General features: G+C 49.8%; 1 protein-coding gene across 1 annotated transcript in view; it reads left to right on the top strand.

Moving 5' to 3' along the window:
- The first annotated feature begins 4402 nt into the window (after nucleotides 1-4402).
- Nucleotides 4403-21469, top strand: part of Epha10 (EPH receptor A10) — a 35380-nt gene continuing 18313 nt past the window's right edge. Inside the window, exons 1-5 of the mRNA XM_035438916.1 lie at nucleotides 4403-4508; nucleotides 6369-6433; nucleotides 8128-8806; nucleotides 16885-17040; nucleotides 17452-17802. Coding sequence (XP_035294807.1) covers nucleotides 4403-4508; nucleotides 6369-6433; nucleotides 8128-8806; nucleotides 16885-17040; nucleotides 17452-17802 — 1357 coding nt within the window. The remainder of the gene's footprint in view (nucleotides 4509-6368; nucleotides 6434-8127; nucleotides 8807-16884; nucleotides 17041-17451; nucleotides 17803-21469) is intronic.

Genomic DNA, 21469 nt, shown 5'->3' with positions numbered 1-21469 from the left:
TTCACCAAGGTAAATGTCACTTCTGATACCACTTGGCAGCTGGCCAGGCAACGAGTCATGTTGACACCTCCATCTCTTCAAGTCTGTTTCTTTCTTTCAGATTTTTTGGCTTTCTTACCACCCAGCTCAACAAACTGTTTTGACCTGCACTTTTCTTCTGTAACACTTTACCTACTTCTATCTTTCTTCCTATATCACCACTTAATCTTCCTTCATCCTTTCTCCCCACCCCCCATTTTGACTTTAATGAGCAGTGGAGTTGAATAATACTATAACAGAGCCTGTGTGTCAAGTACTGTGTTGAGCTGTATACTAATCTTAGATACAAGCTGGGAGTAATGGCACATACCTGTACTCTCTACTTAGGAGATAGACACAGGACCATCAGGAGCTTAGGGTTGTCCTCAGCTACATAGGGAATTGGAGGCCAACTAGGTCTACATAAGACCCTGTCTACAAGTTTCTTTTTGTTTATAACTCCATTTCATTTTTACTTGAGAATCAATTACCTCAGAAAAGAATACATCTTGGGTATGTCAATTCCTTTGTTATGCTGGTGAGGGAGATATGGAGTGGGCAAGGAAATCGACAAATGAAGATGTCCTTTTATGGAATAAATCTCCTTGCTGCTCTGCACCCCCAAGTTCTTCCCCAGAGCGGGGCTTGGTCCGGAGTTTCCTTGTGCAGTGTTAGTATTCTCCATGGAAGAAATGACCTTCTCTGTCCAGGGAGGAACTCCCTGCGTCTGTGAAACCAGAATCTCCACATTTAGAAGCCCTTTCAGTAATGTGGAGATGGGAGTTATGATAAAGTTGGATCTGTGGTGCTGGAGAGATGACTCAGCAGTTAAGAGTGCTGGCTGCTCCTACAGAGGGCTCGGGATCAATTCCCAGTACCCACATGGCAGCTCATAACTGTAACTCCAGTCCCAGGGAATCCACATTCTCTTCTTACCTCCAAGGGCACCAGGCACACACATGGTGCACAGACATATATGCAGAAAAACATTCTGCATATTAAAGTAATAATGCACATTAAAGTAATAATGAAGTAATTTTAAATAAATAAATAAATAAATAAATAAATAAATAAATAAATAAACTGAGGTCCTAATACTGACCTCTTTAAAAAAAAGTTTGGATCTGCATCCTGGAAGACCACTTAAAATTATTTTTGGTGTTGAATTGGGTCTCACAGTCTGTTTCATGCTCTGGTCTTAGAAGACGGTGAAGTAGAGGAAGCCTCCTCCCTCCTATTGAGCTTCAAGGAGCCTGAGAGAAATGGAAAAGAAAGCAGTTGTTTCCAGGTGTGTCCTGAGCCCCTCATTTCTTACTCCAGGAAATGAAGGCTGATTGGCTCCTAAGCACACCTGCCAGAGAGTCTTGGTTACAGACGGGAGGAGTGGGAAGTGACTTCTGGCCTGAGTATGAAGATTCTGCCACCGAAAAGTTCTCTGGGGCAAGCTAAAGTTGAAGCGTCCAGACTGGGCCGGTTCAGAACCATGGACAGAAACCCTGTCAAGGAGATCCTGCAGGCTGAGAGTCCAGCACCATGGCCAGAGCTCTCCTTCCCTTCTTGAGCCCCTCCCACCTCTCAGAGCTATTTCAGAGAAGGACTGTAGGGTGGCTGAAGACTATGATAAACAACGATTTGGTTAATAGGAGTATCATTCTGAAGCATGAAGGGGGAGGGAGGGGAGGAGGGAGGGAGGGAGGGAGAGAGGGGAGGAGGGAGGGAGGGAGGGAAGTCTTCTTCCAAGGCCACAGCATAAAACCTTGATGGACTGTGAGACCGATTTAACCCCGAAAGTAAGCCCAGTGGTCTTTCAGGGTGCTGTCCAAGTTTATCATAACTCCCATCTCCACATTACTGAAAGGGCTTCTAAATGTGGAGATTCTGGTTTCACAGATGCAGGGAGTACCTCACTGGACAGAGAAGATCATCTCTTCCATGGCAAATACTAACACTGCACAAGGAAACTCCGGACCAAGCCCTGCTCTCCGGAAGTACATGGGGTGCAGAGCAGCAAGAAGATCTGCAGGATCTCTTCGTCAGAGGTTACCTGCTCTGCAGCCTCCTGGAAGAGCAGAGTCCACCTTGGAACAACTCCTATTAAGATCTGGCTGATTTGCATATGTCTGCAAACACAAGGGCTTCTTTGCTCTGATTGTATTATATATAAATGAATTACCCACAGGAAGAATGAGAAGAAATAATTCACTCCCCTTGCTTCCCATTCCTAAGGTTTCTGTCTCACAACTCCCCCACGTGCATGCAGCGGAGTCTCCCAACAGCCACGGTGCTTTGTGGGCATTCTATGTAGCTTTACCCAGTTAACCTCATCCATCTGTTCGGCTCCCGAAAGGTTCATGTGTCGTTCAAAGGGGGCCATCGTTTCGTTTTTGTACCCAGGGTCAAAAGCTTTGGGCTGAAGTCTCTAGAGCTGTGGTAAGAAGCCATGCCTGATGCCTTACTGACTGCCAAGGGGATAGGACCTGGCTTTGAAGGGGGGGAGGGGGAGGCCTGGTGGAGTGAGTACTCATTTTGAAATGAAAGGAGTCCTGGGTCTCTAAGCAGCTTCTAAAAATACCATCTCCCAGCGCTGGGGGAGGGGGAGGGGCAACTGAGCGTGAGGAGAATGAAAATAGGAGGAAGGTGGGGGATACAAGAGCCTTTCTTCAGGCAGGTCTTATTTCAGGGACCCCACCTAACTCTAGAAACTAGACAGAGGCCGGCCACACCTCCTATTGCTTCCTCAGAGGGCTTCAGTATCCCACAGTGTCTCAGCCCTTCCTAATAGCATTTTTCCCCAAGAGCATAGGAAACCAATCCCCCTATCCACTTCCTTATTACTACTGTCCAACAGTTATATCTGTAGTAAGCAAGATCTTTTACACACACACACACACACACACACAGAGAGAGAGAGAGAGAGAGAGAGAGAGAGAGAGAGCGAGAGAGAGAGAGAGCATGAATGTGGCTTGTGAATGACCAGTGATCTATGTACATTCGTGCCCAGAGGTATGGGATGTGACAGAGAGGAGTGACTCATCCAGGTATCCTCAGCAGAGAGTATGGTGCCCAGGAAGTGGTAGCTAGAGGGCTGAAGAGTACGAGTCTAAGCAGAAATGTACAGGCACTGGGACACCACAGCCAAGTGTATAGGTGGCTCACACTCACACTCCAGGCTTCTCTGACGGTGGCACCTAAAAGGAGAGGGGCTCCAGCCCCCCATAAAAGCCACAAGGTGGGTAGAGCTTCCTCCCCTCAAGTTCAGTTCAAATGATGAAGCTCAATAGCTGCTTCCTTCAATCTAGGGCTCCCAGCCCTCCCCACACCACCAAATGGTTAAACCTTCAGCTCGCACATAAGTGACCTTCATTAAATAGAGGTCGTGTCCCACGTTTCCTTGTGGCTTCTTCAGCTCTGGCCGAACTCTTCGAGGACTGCTCCGCCCCTTTCACCGGGACCTCAGATTCCCGGTGCTGCATTTCTCAACATTCTCTTGGGGTGCTCATAGGGGAACCCCAGATTGAACAAATTGTGTACAGAGGTCGTGGGGCGTGCTGCTATATGTAAGGACGGCAGAAGCGAGAACCCGGGTGGCGGATTGTTCGTGCAAAATCGGCCACTGTCCCCATCTCAGCATCCACATGGTTTCCCAGCCTCGGAAGCGGTGCTGGTAGGGTGGGCCCCTCTCTCCGGCTTGACTCTCTTTTCCCAAGCAGCTCTCAGGATTGGGTTCTGCGTGTGTGTGTGTGTGTGTGTGTGTGTGTGTGTGTGTGTGTGTGTGTGTGATGAGGGCGGGAGAAAAAGGAGGAAGCATCGAACCATGTAACACCGGGAGCCGCAGACACAGGAAGAGGTCAAGGGCTGGGAGATACCGGAGCTCCCTAGAGCTTGAGGTCAGGATATCAGAGTCGGAAACCCCATGCAAGTCCTGGAAACAAGGGTGCTCCCAAGAATAGCTAAGAGGCTGCAAGTGTCGCCCGCTTCCCCGCGGACCGCCCCTCCGTAAGCCACGCCTACAGCGCCTACTTCTCAGGATGCAGAGAGCTAAGGTTTAAGGGTCTCTGGTCCACCGACGCCAGCTTGTCTCGCTCTCCAGCAGCCTGCTAGCTCTCAGGGCTGCCCTACCCCCACGGTTTGGAGGTCTGCGGGACCCCTTGGTTTCCCCCTCCAGCTGGGCGTTCCGCCCCTGGCCTATGAAACTCCACCTCCTCATTCTTTGCTAGCCGGGATTGGTGGACCTCCCGCGGCGATGCCTAGCGATTGGTTCCCATGGATGATGGTGACCAGCGAGACTCCGCCCCCAGCCGGCGCTGGGGTCTGGGGGCACTGCTCAGCGGTGCTGGGCTGGCGAGGCTTGAGCCAGCCGCACTGACAGCTCCGTCTGTGGACCATGGAGACTGGCGCCGGTCCACACCCGCTGCGCCGGTTCGTCTGCCTGATGCCACTCTGCCTTGCTCTGCTTCTGGGACCTGGGCGGCCCGGGACCGCCGAGGAAGGTAAGGTGGGTTGTTCCTGGGAGCCTGAAATGCCCAAAAATAGGGAGTTGGGGGTCTAGGGCACTGGGGGAAGGAGTCGTTGGAGAGACTACTCCGTTTTGGAGCTTGAAGCAAGCAGGCAGCAGGGCGGGAAGAACTAGGGAAAGAGGGGAGGTTGGCTAAGCGATAGAGAAGAGAGGGGTATTGAGGAGCTTAGGTCTGGAGACCTAGGAGGCTAGGGAAGAAAGAAGCTGGGGACCACAGGAGCCGGAGGCAGCAGTTCAGGGGCCGTTGAGATGGGCAGGCTGAATGGTGGGAGGTGGGAGGTGGGAGGTGTGGGGGCGGGGAGATGATGGGAGCAGGGAAGCCGAGGGGATGCGGCGAGACCTGAGCATGAGGTGTGTGTGTGTGTGTGTGTGTTTTGGGGGGGAGGCCAAGAGAATATTGGTGTGAACAGCCGGAGTCTGGCTGCTAATCATCAGGGTTGAGTCCGGGCGCTGCCCGAAGTGCTGATCGTGGAACTGTCCGCAGTGCTGAATTGGGATCGAGTCACCACTCGAGGTCCGCGTTGCGGAGGATTTGGGGCGACATTAGAGCCGGGGTCTTGCCTCTGCTCCCACACCTCTGGGAGCTGTACACTCAGTTGAATCCGGAAGCGACACAACCAGGTGCAGAATCCTGAGATGCTGGAGCAGACTCTGCCCTCAGGGTCCGTCCTGGCGCGGGATGGCAGATGCCTGCCTGTATGCAATTCCCAAGCACTGTCGGCGGCCCTGCCCACCATAGCAGCTGCCTCTAGAGCCAGTCCCTCTTGGAGGCCCTCACCTTGGGAAGCCCACCGCTTCCTTACCACTCTAGGGAAGTCATTTTCTGAGGTTTGGGGATGGCCTAGCTTCCTGTAAGCAGAAGGCTCTGCTATCCAGACCCGGGCTTCTCTGAGCCCAAATGATGAAAGGCTGCCAACCTGTCACATCCTGAGGGAATAAAGTGACTCCAAGCTTTTCTGGTGGGGAGAGGCTGGAGAGGGTCATGGATGATTCGTGAAAGGGCCCACGGCATTCTTTCAAAGGCAATAGAGGTGGCAGCCTCTGGGAAAGGGGCTGGGTAAAGGGCCAGAAAAATTCTGATGTTTCCTCTTGCTAAGTAGTCTTTCTACTCCCTTTTCACCAGAGGCCCCAGGAGGCAAATGCAAAAGGTTTCTGTCTCCTCCATGACTGGTGAACTGACCTCAGATCTGAGTGGATTTTGGGTGCACCCAAGAGTTAGTTCCCAGATCCACTACTAGTTGACAGTTAAATATAATTCGGGGGAATTTGGGGAGGGTGAAGAGGGTCACTGCCTTCTATCCCTAATGTGAAAGCTGACCTTGGAGTATTTGCCATGGCTCTGTGGGGGAGGCAGAAATAACACTTCAACAACAGCCAGGTCCTAACCCCACCCCCAAACTTAATGTTACCTTAAGTGGTAAAAAAGGACAGGCAGTGTGAGTGGGGATTTGACATGAAGAGATTAATCTGGACTGGATGAATGGTTCTAGTGCAACCACAATGGGCCTCATATGAGGGCAGCAAGACTCCGAGCTAGAGGAGAAGGCAACATGGTCATAGAAACGGAGGTTGAAGTCAGGCACTGAAGATGGGAGAGAGGGCCATTAAGCCATTAAGTTTGTGGTCTTTTGTCACAAGGGTCAGGGAATGGATACAGGTGATCTTCATTAATCACCCTGGCTGCCCCTCTCTAGACTTGAGCTACTCTGGTCTCCTTGAGTTTGGCTTTGTTCTCCATCACCTCCTGTAGCTATCTGTGGCAAACCCAGCAAAGGCTCCCACCCTTTTCATCTGAGTGTGCCTTTCTGATATCTGTGTTTTCCCCTTTCCTTAGTTATCCTCCTGGACTCCAAAGCCTCCCAGGCTGAATTGGGCTGGACGGCACTGCCAAGTAACGGGGTAGGTGTTAAAGTGTCGCTCCATCCCAAGGGTCTTCTAGTAGACCAAGACTCAGTCCCTTTAGCACCCTGTGATCGCCTAGGATCAAAATGTACCACAGAAACTCCCCACCCACGCTCATGTAGGCAACATTAGTTAAATGCAGTGGGCCATACACACAAAGATATGTGAGCAGGAGGGGCACTTGCTGGGAAGAAGGTTTGGAGGGGAGGATATAGAGAGAATAATAAGGAGATATGGCTAAAGCACATTATGCATTATGAAACTGTGAAGGGATTTAAATTTTTCAATCTACATTTATTTATTCATTTTTGTGTTTATGTATGTGTGTATATATGTTGGTGCCATGATGTGTGCATGTGGAGGTCAGCACCATCAGTGGGAGTCCATTCTCTCCACACACCATGTGGGTCCCGGGGATCAAACTTAGGTCAGGCTTGACGGCAAGTGCCCTTACCCACCGAGGCGTCTCAGCTGCCCCAGGAAAGAATTTTTGTTTTGTTTTGTCTTTCCACACAGGGTTTCTCTGTGTAGCCCTGGCTGTCCTGGAACATCCTCTGCAGACCAGGCTGGCCTCAAAATTCTAGAGTTCCATTTGACTCTGCCTTTTGACTGCCTGGCCCCATGAGAGATTTTCTAAAGATATGCCACAGAGTTTGTATCTTCCAGAACCCTTGGTGTCAAGCCAGAGTGGCTCTACTAGAAAACACCAAAGCTTCGGTTAGTCAGTCAAATACATAAATGAGAGAACTGGCTGTATCTAAGAACAGAAATGTGAGTTGGATGCTGGGCATTACTTCACACACAATAGACCTCCAAGTAGCTATCAATTATTGACAGAGTAAGCAAGGTGGGGTGGGATGAGGTGGAAGGGTCACGAACAGAGAGTTGAGTGACCCTAGGTACCACCCCCATCTCTGTCATTAACTCACTGTGCCAGTCAAATGGCTCTCCCTCTGCAACCTCAGTTTCCTCAGCCACAAAAATAAAGATTGGGGCCAGGTGGTAGTGGCAGGCGGATCTTTGTGAGTTTGAGGCCATCCTGGTCTACAGAGCAAGTTCCAAGACAGGCTCCAAAGCTATACAGAGAAAGCCTGTTTCGAAAAACCAAAGTAAATAAACAAATAAATAATAAGAAAAGAGAAAGCCAGGTGTGATAGCTCATGTTTGTAATCCTAGCATTCTGGGCCTGAGGGAGGAAAACTGATGTGGGTTCGAGGCCAGCCCAGGATATACAGTGAGATCAAGGCCAGCCTAGGCTATGGAATGAGATACTGTCTCAAAAAATTGTCAGATTGGCACCAGCCTCGTGCCACAGGCCTGTAAGCCTAGCTACTCGGGAAGTTGAGTCAGGAGGACTGACTGTAAGTTCAGCTTGTCTGATCCACAGAGTAAGTTCAAATCCAACTTGGACAACTTAGTTGATGCAATATCAAAATAAAAAGGGGAAAGAGGTCTGTGGTAAAAGTGCTTGCCCAGCAAGGCCAGGGATCAAGGTTTAATCCCCAATACCGGGAAGAAAATGGATTTGACTCGTTCATTTCCAAAGTGCCTCTTCTTCTCTTCCTGTGTTTTGTCATATTTTGGGGCTTTATGGTAGGGGGCGGGAAGGCGGGAGATGTGGGAAAAGGTGGAGAAGGGCTAGTGCTTAAGCTCCGGACTCTAAGGTGTCCACCTCTGTACTGTTGCCTCAGTGGGAGGAGATTAGTGGCGTGGACGAACATGACCGTCCCATCCGCACCTACCAAGTATGCAACGTGCTCGAGCCCAACCAGGACAACTGGCTACAGACTGGCTGGATCAGCCGTGGCCGTGGGCAGCGCATCTTCGTGGAACTGCAGTTCACGCTGCGCGACTGCAGCAGCATCCCTGGCGCTGCGGGCACCTGCAAAGAGACCTTCAACGCTTACTACTTGGAAACCGAGGCGGACCTGGGGCGTGGGCGTCCCCGCCTAGGAGGCAACAGACCCCGCAAGATTGACACAATCGCAGCTGATGAGAGCTTCACGCAGGGTGACCTAGGGGAACGCAAGATGAAGCTGAACACAGAGGTGCGTGAGATTGGCCCCCTCAGCCGTCAAGGCTTCCACCTGGCGTTCCAGGATGTGGGTGCATGCGTGGCACTGGTCTCGGTTCGTGTCTACTACAAGCAGTGCCGCGCCACAGTGCGGGGCCTGGCGGCCTTCCCCGCCACAGCAGCCGAGAGTGCCTTCTCCACACTAGTAGAAGTGACTGGAACGTGTGTGTCCCACTCAGAAGGGGAGCCTGGCAGCCCTCCCCGCATGCACTGCGGCGCCGATGGCGAGTGGCTGGTGCCCGTGGGCCGCTGCAGCTGCAGTGCAGGATTCCAGGAACGTGGTGACATCTGTGAAGGTATCCAGGGCGCCTGGAGGGGTGGGATGGGGACATAGCATGCAGGTGGCAGGAGAGAGTGTGCCCTCGATGAAGAAGCAGGAGCGGAAGTGGAGAAGCCATACATAGGAGGAGTTGGGAGTCAAGAACATTTGTGAAGTTCTAGTGGGCTTAGCCAAGACCAACTCAAAGAGGTGATTTGATCCCATATAAGGATATACTAGGAACCAGGAGTAGTGGCATATGCCTGCAAAATCCAGCCCTCAGATGCTGAGTCAGGAAGATTGTGAATTCAAGGCCATACTGGGCTACACAGTAAGATGCTGTCTTAAGCAAACAAGCAAAAACAAAACAAACAAAAAGCAAACGTAGAAACCTGTATTTCAGGCAACATGATAGGTTCCCATTACCAAAGAGATGAGTACCTACCTCACTTGCAAAGTTAGGAAATGGTAGTCAGGATTGAAATTCAGGTTTGCCTGGATCTGGGAGCCTATTGCTCCACCATGCCTCCTTCATGCATAAAGAAAAAACTCCACAGCAGTTCAAACCTCAAACCTCAGGCTAGCGTTACAGAGACTTCACCTTTGACCATATTCAAGTCAGGCTGTCAGGGGCATCTCAGAGCTCAAGAGTGGTAGCTTGTACTAGATGGCCCCTAGGAGAGCCCACTCAGCTTTCTGAAGTAGAATCACTGTGTCACTAGGGGTGTTTTCTGGGTCTGTGGCTTTGAAGCATCAGAATAGGGTAGGATCTAGAATGTGTGCATTTAGTCAGAAAGTTCAAAGAATGTGTTTCTGAGCGATCACGAGCACATGCATGAGAGATAGAGATAGAGATAGAGATAGAGAGAGAGAGAGAGAGAGAGAGAGAGAGAGAGAGAGAGAGAGAGTAGCCCTTGGGAAATGGGAATCAGTTCTATCCTCCCACACGGGTTCTGGTATTGGACCCAGATTGTCAAGCTAAGCAGCAGTTGCCCTTTCACACTGAGCCTTCATTACCAAAGGATGCACCTTATAAGGCAGGTCTTTTTCTGGTTAATGAATCAGACACAGCCCCAGCTCTTGAAAGGCTCACATCTACATGGAAAGGGGCAAAACTTTATTCTCCAATTCATAAGAAAGAGATTTGTAGGGCTGGAGAGGTGGCTCGGGGTTAAGAGCACTGACTGCTTTTCCAGAGGACCTGGGTTCAATTCCAATCACCCACATGATGGCTCACAATGACCTGAAACTCCAGTGCCAAGGGATCTGACACCTGCTTCTGCCAGGCTCACATGTGATATGCAGACAAAAACCCCATGCATATAAATTAAAATAAACATTAAAAAAGAAAGTAATATGTGCTATAACAGGGCTATAGGATGGTAGGAGACAGAGGAAGTGACTAAGATTGATGTTTGTTATGAGCATTCTTTCCCTCCAGCCTGGTCTCACAGCCGTGTCAGTCCCAAATGAACACACAAACGCTATATTAATTATGAAACTGTTGGCCAATGTCTAGGGCTTCTTATTGGCTAGCTCTAACTTAATTTCTAACCCATCTCTTCATATCGAAGTGTTTCCACGTAGTCTTATCTTACTGGAGAAAGGGTCTGGACCTGTTATTCTTCTCACATCCTACATGGTGACTGACTGTGCCGATGTTTCCCAGAATCCTCCACTTCTCTTAGTCTCACCTACTTTGCTTCCCTAATGGCCAACTGTGCTTTATTCATTAACCAATAAGAGAAACATATTTACAGAATGACATCCCCTGTCAGTTGTCATTTCACTATGCTATGACAAAACATGACCAAAAACAACCCAAGGGAAGAAAGGGTTTATTTCAGTTTACAGGTCACAGTCCATCACTGAGAAAAGTCAGAGAAGGAGCTCAAAGCAAAAACCATGAAGGAAGACTGCTTTCTGGTTCAAATGTTTAACTAGCTTTTTATACAGCCTAGAGCAGTCTGACCAGGGAATGGTGCCTCCCACAGTGGGCTGGGTCCTCCTACATTAAGACAGACATCCCACAGTCAATCTGAGCCGCTGATTCAATCATCCATTCATATGAGCTGAGGATACCAACCGTGTTGCATATTTCTTGATATCTGTGTGGATGCATGAGACCTTCTCTTCTCTGGGAAACTGTGGCTAACATGAAAGAAGCAAGAACCTGAGCTCTCCCAAGCATCCAGTTCTCACCAAGTCCTCTATGCCTGTGCTACAGTGGTATACTGACATAGATGTGTATAGGGGTGTGTTTCTGAGCTCAGGCATTAATCTCAGCAGCCCCAGGGTCCACTGCCGGCCGTGGGATGTGGTAGATGCTCAGTGGAAATGCATTGACCATGTGTCTTAGTTTCCTTTCTGCTGCCATGACAACATAGCCTGACAAAAACAACTTAGGGGAGAAAGGGTTTATTTGTCTCATAATTCTGTTACATATGGTCTATCGTGGAAAGGAAGCCACAGAGGCAGGATCCTGAGAGAACCTGTCACATCATATACAGTCAAGAACAGAGAACAATGAACTGATGTGTGCCTACTAGTGCTCTGCTGGCTTCCTCCATCCTGTACATTCCAGGACACTTGCTCAGGAAATGCCACCATCCAGTTACAATGGGCCTTTAATACTGGAGAGGCGGAGACAGGCAGATCTCTATGAGTTCAAGGCCAGCCTGTTCTACATAGGGAGTTCCAGGATAGCCCAGATAGGGCTTTGTAAACAGACACTGTGTCAAAACAGAGATAGGTTTTTCTACCTCAAATAACTCAGTCAAGACAACCCCTCACGGACATTCTCAGAGGCTAACCTTATTCTACACAGTCCCTTACAGATGTGCCTAGATGTCAAGCTGACAGTCAATGCTAAACCATAACACCGTGGGTGTGTCACATCCCCAGAGAGCCCAGTTCTGAGGACAGGGAGAGTTTTCCAAAGGAAGGGAGGTTTTTCTTCCTGGCGGCTGAGACATTCTGCAGAGGCATGGTGACAGAAAGGAACAGAGTAGTTGGTACTAAATAAGTCATCCAGAGTAGTTACTGCAGAGGGTGTGTGTGGGGTGTGAGAAGTGATGAGCTGGGAGAGGGCGGGGCCATGAGAGAATGATGAAATACAGACTCTATGCTTTAGGCCAAAGAGGAGGCAAGCCAGCACTTTCAGATTTATATTTTCAAAAGACCACTCAAGCCACCAATAGCAAAGACAGGATCAGGTTGGGAAGCCTTGGAGGACAGCAGGGAGGAAGGAAGGCGACACAATAGTCCAGGAGACAGACTGTGAGCTGTGAACTGAAGTGGTGGCAGCTGTCCTTAAGTGATGAGGATGGATGTGATGGGGGGTGGGGTACAATGCTGAATGCCTGTTATCTCAGCACCCAGGAGGTGGAGGCGAGAAGAACAGGGTTCAAGGCTATTCTCTGCTACATAATGAATTTGATGCTAGCCTAGGCTACGTGAGACCCAATCTCAAAAAGAAACAAAGGAAAAAACTCAAAGAGGCAAGGTGACTCAGCAGGCAAAAACACTTGCTGTGCAACTTATACACAGCAAAAATAATTTTCTCAAAGTGTTCGGCGCATGTCTTTAATCCAGTGATTCTCAGCGTTCCTAGTGCTGCAACCCCTTATGTTGTGGTGACCCCGACCATACAATTATTTTCATTGCTGTTTCACAAGTGTAATTTTGAAACTGTTATGAATCATAATGTAAATATTTTTGGAGACAGAGGCTTACCAAGGGAATTGTGAGCCACGGGTTGAGAACCACTGCTTTAATCCTAGCACTTGGGCAGCAAAGGAAGAAGGCAGATAATTGTGAGTTCCAGGATAGCCTGTTTGAGTTCTAGGATAGTCAGGGCTCCATAATAGACCCTGTCTAAAAATAAAGAGATCGGAGGAGGCATGCTGAGAGGGTAAAGGGCAGAAAGGAGAAGGTGATGACATGATGGCTCGTGGAGATGAGTATTCAAGAGACAGCAACCTATAACATTGCGAGCACTCAGGCATGTCAAGGGCTGGATAGTGTCCACTTGGTCTTGACAAAAATAATTTTAATGTAGCAATGGAGAGAACAGGCTGCAGTCAGCTGAACAACAAAGAGCCCGGAGGAGCCAGAGTCAAAGAATCTAGAAGTCTAGTACCTCAGATAGCTCAGTTGGTAGAGCATCAAACCTAGGGATGTGGCTCAGTTGGAAGAGTACTATTCAGTTAGCATCCACAAAGCCCTGGGTTCTATCCCAGTACCACAGAAACCAGGCATGGTCATGGCAGTACATGCCTAGAATTCCAACACTCAGGAGGTGGAGGCAAGAGGGTCAGATGTTCACAGTTATCCTTAGCAGCACGGTGAGCATGTGAGGCTAGTCTGAGCTATGTGAGACACCTGCCCCCTCACACACACACACACACACACAAGCATGCACAATTGCTAGGAAAGACTCTAGAAGCCTGAATTTGGAGGGAAAAGAGACAGCATCTTCAGCAGGATGTTGGGTTGACAGGATCTTTGTGTATGAGCATGTTGTTTGAACAGAGAGAGGGCTTTTATTGCAGACCAGAGACACTTGCGTACATGCTGGGAATCGGGGAAAAGCCAGTGGCATACCAAATGTATGTGGGGAGCAATCTGTTCAAAAGGAAGGAGTGTTTTATTACTGACGCAGGTTAAAATTGCTGACGCATGTTGCTAATAAAAAAGCAGGACAACTTTTAGTCAGTTTTAGGATTGTTTTAAATAGTCTATAGTCAGAGAGCCCTTATGCCTGCATGGAAATGGACTGCTTTTCTGTTCCACCCACTAGTGACATCACTGGAAAGAGGCAGTAAAGAGGGGGTTGCAAAGACCCATAGGGGAGGTGACAGATGGAATGTCGACTTTGGGGGAAGAGAGGGTGAAAGGCAGGGGTCCAGAGAGGAGATGGTAAGTTACCCTTAAACAGGGGGTGGCTTGTCCCCACCTTTCAGACTGTAGGAGAGGAGATGTGGGTCAGATGGAGATGTTTGTGGTTTCCATAGCCAGATGTTGGGAAGAATTACCAACTCATGGCCTCTCTGTGTGCTCTGCCAGGTGTGGAGGCGTGTGTGATGAGGCAGAGACTGTCAAATTCCTGTCTACTTTATGGTGTATCTTTAGAGCCTAGAAGAACACCTGGCTTCTAACAGATGATAAAACCGTGGGTGCTTAAGAACTTGAGATCTCTGGCTTGTGCCATGCTCCCTTCCTTGGGCTGAGACCAGATAAAAGTCACCTGTAATGGTGTCACCTCTGCCCAGGGCAATGAGGGAGCTGGGGAGAATCTAGGGCAAACTTCCCAAGGGAGATGCTGTTGGAAGAGAACTTTGGAGAACTCAGCGGCCAAGGGGCAGAGTGTGTGGGACATCACCGCCAGGAGCCAGAAGCTCTCTGTGATGTTCAGAGTGGGCCTAGTGGGGGCTGCTGGAGAGGGTTAGGAAGGGAACAGAAGTATTTAGGCTTATTGTGGTACGTTCGGGCAGTCCAATTGTCTCTTGCAGCCAGGTGGACCCGTTCTCAAAGCTGGAGGAGGAGAGAGAGTTCCGATCCCCCAACTCTTTCCTTTCTTTAGTGACCTTCATTTTGGTCCTGTTGTAGCCAACATAGGGATCAATGAAATCATCTTCCCTTCGGGGACACGTCATGCCTGGCAACTTATTATCAAGTCTCCTGTGGGTCTGTCTGCTCGCTGAGACTGTACAGATTACTGGGGCCCCTGGTGGGATGCCAGGGGTGACTCTACACAGAACACCCAACTTAGGCTCTTCCTATGAATAGCTTTCTATATGGTAGCAAAGGGGAAAGAAGGGGAAGATGTCCCCATCATGAGGTATATGAGCAAAGCTGGTGAGAAGTCTCTGCAGAGCAAGGCCAATGGGAGCTGAACTAGATGACCTCCTAAAATCTGACTTTGACATTGAAGAGAGGAAGGTATTAGCTGTCAGGGAGTCCCTTTCTGAGTCTGTCTTTCAACACACCACTCTTCTAGACAGTGCCTCTCCAAGTAGGGAGGGCCACAATTGCCTGTGATGAGCCATGATGGCCACAGCTAGGAGAACAACCCTCTTCCACTCAGAGCTAGGCACCGCTACATTCCTCCTAATACCCCAAGAATTATACTTAGGGTACTTGTCCAGGCCCACACCCCTCTATTTCAGCCCTCAGTCAACGGCCTGTGATCACAATTCCCATCTGGATGATGATTTCCTCAACCCAGAGTGGCAAAGCCAATATTGCACCAGGCTTTCAAGTCTTGGCTTTGACCACCACCACACCCATAGACCCACAGGGGCCTTTGTGCTAAAGCAGTGGTTCTCAACCTTTCTAATGCTGTGACCCTTTAATACAGCTCTTCATGTTGTGGTGACCCCCGACCATAAAATTGTTTTTGTTGCTACTTCATAACTGTAATCTTGCTATGACTATGAATCATAATGTAAATATGTGTTTTCCAATAGTCTTCGGCTATCCCTGTGAAAGGGTAGTTTGACCCCCAAAGGGGTCACAACCCACAGGTTGAGAACCACTGTGCTAAAGGAAAGGGGCTGCTGGGCCCCTTCTCCCAGGGATGCCACAGCAGGCTCTGGGCAAGATGGGACCCTCCCAAGTCCAAGCCTTTCAAACAGTACAATGGTTCAGTTCTTCTCAAAAGAGTGCTCCCCAAGGGTTAGTCTTCCTCCCTGCTGTTGTTCTGTCTTCTTGGGTGCGGCCTGCCACCCTATGCTAGACTGAAGGGAAGGGCCACAGAGTCAGGTGAGGGTCAAGCAGAGAGCAGGAGCCGGGAGCCACTGCCCCAACCCGACTGAGACCCTTTTAAATGGGCACTTAGGACAGGGAGATGGCTCAGTGGGTAAAAGTGCTTGCTGTAGAGTCTGAAGACCGGAGTTGAGATGCCACATAAAAGTTAGGCACGGCAGAGCTTGTCTGTAACCCCAGCACAGGAAAGGGGAAGCAAATCCCAGGGGCTTTCTGTCCAGCTCAAATAGCTGATTCCGATAGAGACACCAGCTCAAAAAGGAAACTGCACAATGACAGAGAAAAACACTTGACATGGACCTCTGGTTTCCACATGTTCACAAATAGCCATGTATACCCACCCCCCCTACACACACAAAATAAACAAAATAGGTGTTCAGAGTATGGTCATGTCTGTAATCCCAGCTTTCGGGACAGGCAGGACCGACAAAACTTCAAGGTCAGTCATCAGCTACACTGTCAGTCGGAGGCTGGCTTGGGTTGCATGAGATTCCCACCTCAATCAATCAGCGTGTGCTTACTTGTCCCCTCTTGGGGCCTGAGAGGAGAAATAGTATCGTTACTATCACTGTAACAGCAGCCCACACAGAAGTAGATCATATCAGTGTTTCATCTCAGTCAGTTCTCCAACAATCTTGCTGAGGAAGCTAGTCTATACAAGGTGCAGAAAGATTAACCAACATCCCAAGACCACACAGCAAATAAGTGGGTGATGCAACTCTGCTACAAACCAGTTTGAGTTTCAGTCTGTTCTTAGGCACTGTGATCTGGGTTAGGTGAGTGGAGGCAAGGGTCGCAAGGTTCCTGAGTAGTGTAGGATTAGAACTAGCCTAGGAAGCCACATGTTCGGCTTTGCTTCCAAACTGGAGTCCACCGTGTGAGTTGAAAACGGTTTAGGATATTAAACGGTTTAGGACAGTGGTAGGAGAATGAACTTTGCCACACATGTGTCTGTCTGTGGGAGTGTGTATCTGTCCCAGAGTAACAGGGACCAGCCCTTGGTGGCCTTACCCTTCTTTTCTCTTGTCCACATCGTCTGCATCTCAGAGCAGTGTTGTCATGGCTCTGAAAGGGCTCAGGCTGGGGTGGGAAACCCACTAACTGTGGGGCACTGAGCAGCTTAGCCTCTCCCAGCCTCACTTTCCTCTTTTTAACCCTGGAGACGAAGCCAGGGTGACAGAAGTGAATTATGTCAGCGTCCCCTGCACACAAGCATTTGTCAAGGGCAGGGTGAGACTGGGCTAAGAGCTGTCACCCCACTTCCCCTACCCTAGGCCAGAAAAAACAGGAACGCAGGGTGGTGCATGGTCAGGGAGGAGACTCCTCCTCACCAGCCCCTTCCCACAGCCTGTCCCCCAGGGTTTTTCAAGGTGTCCCCAAGGCGGCCCCTCTGCTCACCATGCCCGGAGCATAGCCTGGCTCTGGAGAACGCCTCTACCTTCTGCGTGTGCCAGGACACCTACGCTCGCTCGCCCACGGACCCGCCCTCAGCCTCCTGCACTCGTGAGTGCCCCTCCTGGCGGGCGGTGGGGAATTGGACTGACAGGGCAAAAAGGGAAGCCTTGTGTGGGTCTGGGCACCCGGGTCTGGGACTGGGGGAACCCAGAAGGATGGAGATGGGGTCAAGATTCTCTGTGGGTGGCCATCTCCCCACTCCCCTCAGCTCTCCCTGGGCCTGCCTGGGACGTCCCTCCTCTCTTTCAAGTCCTCTGTTCCAGGTGACCATGTCCCCATCCCAGTCCCCTCCATGGTCCCCTTGCCCTCGTCTCAGTTCCTGGCTGCTCGCCCACGTCCCCATCAAGGGCTGCCTGCTCCCATACTGCTATCCATGCACGGTGCCCACGCCCACGCCCCCGCACCCCCCGCGCGCTCCCGCCCCCTCCCGGCCCCACTCTGAGCTGCCCCATGTCGCAGGGCCGCCGTCCGCGCCACGGGACCTGCAGTACAGCTTGAGCCGCTCCCCCCTGGCGCTGCGACTGCGGTGGCTGCCGCCTGCGGACTCCGGCGGTCGTTCAGACGTCACCTACTCGCTGCTGTGCCTGCTCTGCGGCCGCGACGGTCCGGCGGGCGCATGCCAACCCTGCGGGCCACGCGTGGCCTTCGTCCCGCGCCAGGCAGGGCTGCGGGAACGCGCCGCCACGCTGCTGCACCTGCGGCCCGGCGCGCGCTACACCGTGCGCGTGGCCGCGCTCAATGGTGTCTCAGGCCCGGCGGCTGCCGCGGAAGCCACCTATGCACAGGTCACCGTGTCCACCGGACCCGGGGGTAAGGCCACGTGCCCCAGTGGAGACCGTCCCCCACCCCAACCGCAGCTCCCGGTATGCATCCTAAGCCATTCAGGAACCCATGTGACCACACCCCCCTGACCCAAGTGGCGCCTGTGTGTCCCCTTCTCCCCACCACCCCTTTGCTGACTTGGCCACCCACATACCCGGCCCTTGAAGGAGCAGGGACGCAGGCCAGTTAAGAACGCAGGCGACAGAGTGGTTGCCTTACCCGTTTCTGAGTCTCGAGTGGGATGAAAACCACCTTTGAAACGATACCCTCCGCATCCTTGACATTTACTTCTGATTTGTCTCTCCTCTGGTGCACACTTTCAAGTAATCCCTCGAGTGCCCTTTTGCAAGATGGGTAAGCTCGCGCTGTGGCTTCTGAGTCTTTCCTGTCTGATTGGCGTGTGACCCTTCTTCCCTGTCTTCTGTGACCCTACCCTATCATTTGGGTTTCCAGCAAGGCTTGGGATGATTTTCATTCTTTTGTAAGTACCTAGGGGATATAGATGTGCACACCACAGGGGTGTTTGAATAATTTCTTAGCCTGCTGATGGAAATGAAAACGTAACCAATACGGATTTCCTGTCACTCAGTCTGTCTGGAGCACAGTAGGCCCTTAGATCCGCACTTCTTTTTTCATTTTTGGGAAAGTTTTCTTTGGCAGCTGCTTTGAGTAGAGCTCCCACTGTATCTCTTAAAGTGATCTCTAAGCCTTAGGTTGTACATCTATTTTCTGATTCTCACAACTAGTCACTTCCTTTATCATTTTTAGCTCTTAATCCCTTTCCTAGGACTTTTGAGAGATTTTCCAATCTACCTGGTTTTCTGGGACACTTCTGGTCTTTATTATCTCTATTGAGATTTAACCCTTGCTGCTGCATTCACATTTTTAACAATTCAAGGCTTGGGAATGTAGCTTGATGTTGCAGTATTTCCCTAGTACGCTTGAGGCATTGGGTTTGATCACCACTACAAAAGAAGAAAGAAAGGGAGGGAAGGAAGAAAAGGTAGGAGGGAGAGACAGAAGGAAGGAAAAAAGAAAGAAAGAAAGAAAGAAAGAAAGAAAGAAAGAAAGAAAGAAAGAAAGAAAGAAAAAAGGCAAGCCTGTAACCCCAGCACTTGGGAAGTGGAGGCAGGAGTGTAAGCATTTGGGCTGATCGGATGGGACAGGTATTCTGGCACTCGGGAGTCACAGAATACTGAGTATTGCACAGCTCAGATGGAACGATATCCTGGAGCTCGGGAGCCAGGGAATACCACAGGTCACAGTAAGCGCAGCAGCTTACAGCCCTGTTTCAGGGGAGGCTTCCCCGGTTTATCAGCTCTGCTCTAGCAGGAAAGGGGTTCCTCAGCGAAGTTGTTACAGTTCAGCTCTAGTTCCCCGGAGAGCGAAGTGTAACAACTCCGCTCTGTCAGGGGAAGTTTTCCTCTAACAGAAGTGTTACAGCAGTGCTTACTATTCTCTGCCACTCTGCTCTGCCCAGGGTCGTCTCTGCTCTGCAGCAAAAGAAGGTCTTCATCCAAAGTTTGTCCAAGGGGTTTATTGGGAGGGAAGAATCCGGAAGGACCATGCACAAGCTGAACAGACATGGGGTTTATATAGAGATTCTTAGGCAGTGGAGTTTTTCCAGGGGGGTGGGGGATGGGGATTGGTCAGATTTCAATCCCTGAACTCAGATTGGCTAGATCTCATGTTCAGGGATTGGCTAGTTTTCTGCACAGGCTTGGGGTCAGACTTGGCTCTGGTTTCAGGGCCAAAGTGTGTTTCTTTCACTGGTCCTTTATAGCCTTTTGGCTCTAGTTTCAGGGCCAGGGTGTATTTCTTTCACTGACTCTGATTCCAGGGACAAAGTGTGTTTCTTTGGCACTGGTTTCAGGGTTTTGGTTCTGGTTGCAGCGCCAAAGTGTGTTTCTTTGGCTCTGCTCAGGGTGTGTTTCTTTGGCTGGCCCTTTTTCCCTACAAGGAGGATCAGGAGTTCAAGGTCATTCTCAGCTATATAGTGAATCTGAGCTCAGCCTGAGCTACATGAAATTTTGTCTCAAAGACTTAAAGTATGGTCAGGTATCAGGGGAGGGTGGTGGTGGTGGTGGTGGTGGTGGTGGCACATGCCTTTAATTCCGGCACTCAGGAGGCAGAGGCAGGCAGATTTCTGTGAGTTTGAGGCCAGCCTGGTCTACAAAGCTACACAGAGAAACCCTGTCTCGAAAAAACAAAAACAAAAAAAAAAAAAAAAACAAGGTATGGTCAGGCATGATAGTACATGCCTTTAATCCTAGCATGTGAGAGACAGACAGATCTCTGTGTATTGTCATATTTTTTTCTTCTCATGACTATTTCTATAAAACCCCTTTAATGTGTATTATGTATATGCAGGGCCTTTATTTTTCATTATTTTGTGTTTATGGGTGTTTTGTCTGCATGCATGTCTGTATACCATGTTCATGTCTAGTAGCAGCAGAGGCCAGAAGAGGGCACTGGATCCCCAGGAACTGGAGTTAAAGACAGTTGTGAGCTGCCATATGGATGCTGGGAATGGAAGCCAGGACCTCTGGAAGAGCAGCCAGTTCTCTTAACCACTGAGCCATCTCTCCAGCCCCAGGCAGGGACTGGCCTCACATTCACTGTATAGTTAAGGATGATCTTGAGTTGTTACTGTCTCTACCTCCCAAGTATTGGAATTTCAGAGGTGGCTCAGTTTAAGTGGTGTTAGGAAGCAAATTAGGGTTTTTTTTTTTTTTTTCTTGCATGCTAGACAAATATCCTACCAATTGAGACACATCCAGCCCTCACGTCTCCTTTTGTGAGTCAGGGTCTCATTATGCAGTCCTGGCTAGCCTGGAATTTGCTATGTAGATCAGGCTGGCCTCAGACTCACAGAAATCCTCTTGCCTCTGCCTCTTGAGTGCTGGAACAAGTTTTGTGCCATTATGCCTTAAAAAATACTTATTTAATTTTAAATGTGTGTGTATGTGTGTGCCTGAATGAATTTATGTGCATCATATGCATATGCATGAAGAGGCCGCAGAGGCTAGAGCGTGTCTGATTCCTGAGAACCGCAGCATACGTGGCTGTGAGACACCTGATGTGAGTACTGTAAGCACTCTTAACCACTGTGCCCTGTTCCAGCCACCATGCCCCCCTTTTAGAAATGAAACAAGGCCATACATACTCTTTACTTTTTAGCCCAGGCTAGTCATTTTTTTCCCTCAAGACAGGGTTTCTCTGTGTAGCTTTGGAGCCTGTCATAGGACTCACTTTGTAGTGTGGCCTCAAACTCAGAAATCTGCCTGCCTCTCTGCCTCAAGAGTGCTGGGACTAAAGGCATGTGCCACCGTCACCAGCCTTTTTTTTTTTTTAAGATTTACTTATTATGTATAAAGTATTCTGCCTCCAGGTATGCCTGCTTTCCAGAAGAGGGCACCAGATCTCATTATAGATGGTTGTGAGCCACCATGTGGTTACTGGGAATTGAACTCAGGACCTCTGGAAGAGCAGCCAGTGCTCTTAACCTCTGAGCCATTCCAGGCTTGTCTTAAATTCATAGCAATTCTCCTGCTTCAGGTGCTAGGAGACTACAGGGGTGATTGCCAGTCAATTTGCCATGACTCTGATACTTTTTTCTTTTTTCTTTTTCTTTTTCTTTTTCTTTTTCTTTTTT

The sequence above is a fragment of the Cricetulus griseus genome, chromosome 2, assembly GCF_003668045.3.
Source record: "Cricetulus griseus strain 17A/GY chromosome 2, alternate assembly CriGri-PICRH-1.0, whole genome shotgun sequence".
In the NCBI taxonomy this organism is placed as follows: domain Eukaryota; kingdom Metazoa; phylum Chordata; class Mammalia; order Rodentia; family Cricetidae; genus Cricetulus; species Cricetulus griseus.
Note: the sequence above shows the minus strand (reverse complement) of the source record. Positions and strands in the feature narration are given on the sequence as shown.